The 6,000-nt window shown below is 34.0% G+C and overlaps 1 protein-coding gene across 2 annotated transcripts in view; it reads left to right on the plus strand.

The window, feature by feature from the left end:
* LOC118181246 (nose resistant to fluoxetine protein 6-like) overlaps positions 1-4,072 on the plus strand; it is a 96,963-nt gene extending 92,891 nt beyond the window's left edge. For both annotated transcript variants that reach the window (XM_085822200.1, XM_085822199.1), the window contains one exon: positions 3,711-4,072. In XM_085822200.1, the coding sequence (XP_085678326.1) occupies positions 3,711-3,830 (120 nt within the window). In that variant the 3' untranslated portion in view covers positions 3,831-4,072. The remainder of the gene's footprint in view (positions 1-3,710) is intronic.
* The last annotated feature ends 1,928 nt before the right edge of the window (positions 4,073-6,000 follow it).

Below are 6,000 nucleotides of genomic sequence, written 5' to 3' on the forward strand. Positions count from 1 at the left end.
TAAAAAGGCAGAGAACAGACATTCTGCATTAATAACTTTTTGGTCCTTTGTTTCCGAAGAAAAATTTAATTTTTCGTTTTTTTAAAAAACAACTCATGTTATCCTTGTGTTTTTGTGTTCGCACATGTTTGAAAACATCCGCCCTTCCACATTGCGAATTCGAAAAATCGCAACGACAGGCGGTGCACATCGCAAATTTATTACATTTCCTTGAGGAAATAATGGAAAGAAAGTCAACTGTGTACGATTTTTGAAACGTACACGAGTATTTCATTCTTGCAGACATAACAAAAGATGATAATTTCTAAAACTATTTCCCGAAGGCACGTGCACTCACACAACTCAGCACAAATTGAACGAAATAAGTAAAAGAACATCCAAATAACAGCTTGCCTTGTCCTCATTGGCTAATATATGCCAGCTGATACGCAGTGGAGTTTGATGCCCATTGGAGAACTGGAGAACGACGTTTCTGGGATACGTATAATACTCTCACTCACAAAGCAGAAGTTATCTGATTCCTAAGGTTTTGTTTTAAATATAATCTAGAGAAAATTCAATTGTTTTCAGACATCCAAAATCATTTTTGTTCATATAACAAAGTATTAAGCCAAGTTCCATAAAAATCGTGAGAAATTTTAAGAATAAGAAAAAGTCGGGAGAAATATATTGTAAATCGGGTTGGCTGGATATCGGTCGAAAATCGGGAGTCTCCCGCCTAAATCGGGAGAGTTGGCAACTCTGTAAATGTAAATACACTTTCTACCGATAAGTATTTGGATACCTGTTATAGAAAAGAGAAACAGCATTTCTTCATGTTCTATAGTTCTTAGAGCCTCCATGAGTGACAATTACAGCCTCAACTCTCTAGGGTATGTTTTCTACAAGTCCTTGTATGGTGGCTATTGGTATGTTCTTCCATCCGGCATGGAGAAGATATGCAAGTTCCTTCCATTCAATTAACCCCATTATCACCCTACCAATCCATGGTAGACCTTGCAATACGATAGCTGGCATTGTTGTTCTGAAAGTAACATGATTCCAACCTGTAAAAATGCCACATTATAGGAATTTAATTGTCATCCAAAATAGTGCAGTAGGTATTGGCGTTGAGCTTAGCATGAATTTGGACAAAGGATCCCTGTCCACACCAGGAGAAATTCCACCTCTGCCGAACGTTACTTTAAGCACAATTCATTCTGGCAGGAGGAGTTCTTCAGCCATTGCTATACCCACACCCTGCCATCCGAATGGTAGAGGGTGGACCTTAATTCATCACTTCAGAAAACCCATTCCCATTGATTAGATTGAGACAACACTCCCAGCAACCTGGTGAAACGCCTGGAGTATGTGGGCCACCTGTTGGTTGCAATTCTTTTGAACTTTTATGGACAGCATCCATCAGTCTCATGGATCTGCCAACTGGGGCACATTCTGACAACCATTGCTCATCTTCCACTTCTGAATCACATAGGCCACTTTCAATTTTGGGCATTTCAGCTTGCTAAATATGTGGCATCTTGAATGTGACTAATACCATGACTATTTTGTGGCAGAGGGTGTGACGTATATCAGGATCGCAAATATCAGCATTTTTATGGGTGTCCAAATACTTATTGGTAGATAACGTATCTTCAGTCTTACGTGTTTGGAAATAATTGCAGGAGTATTTTACAAGACAGAAGGTAACATGGTTGAAAGAGGGAAAACTATGATTGATACTCTGGCTCAAGCATAGGGTGAATTATCCTTACCAATATATATAGCCTGATGCATATTTCTGCTTCCTAGTTTCATTATGCAAAACAGACATTAATTTACTCTAACAACTGCTCATTCCCAATTTTATTCATCAAAATTATCATTAGTGAGCGAGTCATAAATAATTCAGTTCAGTTAGGAAACAGTTCTGATCTGATCACACAGATGAGCATTTTTACTTACCTCTTACTATGTTAACAGGCCACATAGAAGAAAATTTTTAAATATCACAGGTAACATGGATGATAGCAGCATGTAGCTAAATGTACTGTATTAGACAAAAAAAAAAAAAAAAAAGCGAAAAATCTCCATTAAAGATGTTTCTAAATAAAAAAGAAAACAAAAATTCACTTAAATTAAATCTGATATTTGGGAAAATGTAGGAAAGCCAAATAATTCTGTAAACATGATGCTGGAAGCAACTATTATTCATTACATTCCGATTCTTGATTACCAGCTAAAATTAACTAAAAATATAATAACTAAAATTTTTATCTTTCAGCTATATTGTTACAAAAGATTTAAAATCATTAAGACGTGCACTTATTGTTTTTAAATTGCATTGTCTGTTAATCTTATACAATTAGAACTTGAAAATGAAGCTGTTTGGAATGTCAAATAACAATACTCTGAAAAACTTGCCAGGTCACAAGATAATAAATGCCATAGTAACATCAAATTTCTAAAAAACTCTATTTTGTGCATTTCCAGTGCCAACAAATCTCCATACAATATTTACAGATGAATAATAAGTTAAAATTTTAATATTAAGCTTTATTTCATAATTTCCTTAATGTATCATTTTTAAATGCACTATTTGAATTATCATCATAAAATGTAAAAATATACAACTACTTTAACAAATTCAGTAAGTGTAATTTCATAAAAAATATTTAATATTTTTAATTCGACATATTGCAGTTTAAATGCATTTTTTATTTAAATCAATCAAATTAAAAAGTAGGAAAAATGTTTTTGATTGCATGCATTCTTTTAAACCACTTGGATTGTAAATCAGTAATACACAGATTCTGAATAAAATGTAAAACTTGGTTGCCTACCAAAGGAGCATACTTGCTATAAATTAAACTTTCATAGGTGCTTTCCTTGAATCAATGAACAGGATATGTTGTCATAGGTTGCTATGACATGTGAAGAAAAAACATATTGATGAAGAAGGATAACAGGTGATCAACTTGATTGGTATGTTGGCAGATGCTTGGCTGCAACAATTTCATATAATACTTTATGTAAATGTTGTCGGGGACACTCTGCTAGATTCTTATTCCTATTCTAGTCTTTGACAGCTACTTTCCATGTCAGTATTCAATGCCTCACATCACCACACTGGAGAGAATCAGGGGTACTGGCCACATCGATAAACAGGTACAACACACACTTCGGATAGGCACATTGGGAGGACATGCAGTCTTCGTACACATCTTTCTTGGCTTCTACTACAAGACTATATAGCACTGAACTTTATGTACTGTGCAGCCGATAGGGAGAATGCAAATTACCCAACAATTTTGAACAATGGTGCCTTTGCTCACTTTTAGATTGCTGATATTTCACATTTTATTAATAAAAAATTCATCAAGTACAAAATATGTAATAAATCAAAAACAAATTCAAAGTTCTGAAGGTGCATATGCTTGGGTGGAGGACTACATGTGTTCAAAATTTGGTATCTCTAGGTGTTGTAGTTTTTCCTCCACAATGTGAGGAACATACAAACATACATGTTAGAGATAACTAAAAATTTCTCCTACTTGCTACCTCTTTATGCCTAAAGTTAATAAATGTGGAACTTATAAGCACAAGAATTATTTTAGTAACATTTTCATATAATTTTTAAATAAATTTTTAGCCATTTCTTGAAATAAATGCATCATATATTAAATGTATTTTGCATATTTGTATTTTTACATATTTCTCATTGATTTTAGATTTATATGTTCCTTGGAAACTTCAGTGCAACTTATGTGCTATCTATAATCATATCACTGCTTTTTGAATATCCATTTGTTGCTTTAGAGAAAGCAGCTCTCACAAGATCATCATCTTGATAATATACACGACAAATTTTAATTGATTATACAATATTATGCTGAAGCTATGATTTATTAATAATCATAGCATTTAACTCAGTGTTTGATTGTGATATTTTTGTAAAATACAAGTATTTTTTATGCTAAATAGAAATTGTGAATAAGTACAAAATCTGTTATGATAAATACAAGTATTTTATATTTGTTATGTATTTCCTCTGAATAATTATTAAATACAAATTAAAAACAACTTTTTTGTACATGTTCTTTGTATTTTTTAATTTGTATAAAATATTTGCTTTAATACATTTTACAGACCTATGAAAGATATGCTTCGAAAAATTTATTATAGTTAGAATTGTTAAGAAGCTGCACATTAGATATCTAGATATATTAAAAAAATAGCTGATAAAAATTAATTCTATCCACAACTGTACAAATCGATCTGTTCACGTATAACTGCATTCCATCTTCAACAGTAAATGTGTATATAGGAGAAATCTTATGCTACTTATAAAATTAAAAATTATTTAAACCGTTTGTAAATATGAAGAATAATCATTCAATGAATTATGTCAATCTTCCTTTCTATCTTGGGTAACTTTCTATAAATACAATTACTTTTTATATATCTGTATTGTTGCATGCATACGGGTTCTAGTACATTGAATACACACAACTCCGATGATAGGTTGATAAAATGTATTTTATTGAAAATACAATCAATAGTTACACTTCAAATTACTAAGAAGGTTAAGACACAATGCAGTGCAAAGTAAAGCGCATCTAGAGAGCAAGCTAACTCAGAAATATCTCAGTACTTCGACTCACGCTGAACTAACAACTGAGAGCAGATGTTTTCTCCGATCTTACAGTTTTCACCTGCCCACAGAGATATTTCTAATTCTGCTTCTCGAAATTATGGGAAGGCATATGACAGTTACAGCTACATACAGTATCAATTACAATATCCATTACAGTTTATACAGGGACCAGACAGAAATGTTGCCAAATGGTCAATAACTTTTCATGCTTTCTCGCCAAACTTGTTGACAAAAATTAGTCGCCAAAACCGTTGCCAACTTGGCGATATCTCATAAATTTAGTGAGGCAGCCATTTACTCAATATCAAATAGACTTGCCCTTGTATTTACTTTTCCAGTAAACTTCGCTTTTCTAGATTTTCATGGATATAGAGAAAAAAATGTAACAGTTTCATATATAATTGCACTAAAATTATACATTCTATGTACAAAATTCATAGCATTGCCCCCTTCCCCAGGATGGCACATACTGAGCAGTACAATACCTGGACAGAATGCCATATTTACAATTGAGGCAAATCAATGTAATACTTAAGCAATAATTTCATTTAAAGAAGCACTAAATAAATGAGTGCACAAATTGAGAAACAAACATAGCCCTCTTATACTATTTACATTATGGGGATTACATACTACAGTAAAGGGCTAGCCTGTCATAATGAATGACTTTAAACTTAGAACTTGATGGCTTATGGATCCGAACTACGTTGTTCACCCGGTTTAGGACAATCTTAGTGACTGTAGTTTAGGAGAGCAACCTTTCCATCAAACCAATTTCCATAACCACACCTTGTCACCTTCGTGTCCTACAGTTCTCGTGTCGCATTGGGTCTTCATCTTCTCGGTTGCCAAGCTAACTCGCTCTCATGCAAAATTGTACATCACTTCAAACGGTTTCTGGAGATCTTGGATGTACTCCTCAGGCGATGAAGGTGCATCCGGAGGGTGACCAAACAAGAGATCACATGGCAAACGAAGGTCATCTGAGATGAAGAATAGGCAGTAGTCTCGTGGACAGTACTGCGATAGACCCATAAGAACAGTGGTAAATTCTTGTCTCAGTTCTGTTAGTATTTGGAAATCACCAGTGAGATGTATTAAAGATAGTTTGATTAAACCTCTCTACCATGCCATCTGCCAGGGGATGTAAAGGTGTCGTTTGGGTTTTGTTGATGCCGAAGTAGCTTGCAGAGTTATGTAACTACAGCCAAGGTAAAATTTCCTTTATTGGAATGTAACTGAAGAGGCACACTGAACCCAGAAATTCAATGCTATATCATTACCTCTGCACCGTGACAGCCTCTTTATAAGGAATAGAATACGCTTCAGGCCACTTTGTGAAGTAATCAATGAGAGCGAGGATG

The sequence above is a fragment of the Stegodyphus dumicola genome, chromosome 8 (assembly GCF_044657685.1).
Source record: "Stegodyphus dumicola isolate Sdum_Otavi_A_Nest chromosome 8, ASM4465768v1".
NCBI lineage: Eukaryota > Metazoa > Arthropoda > Arachnida > Araneae > Eresidae > Stegodyphus > Stegodyphus dumicola.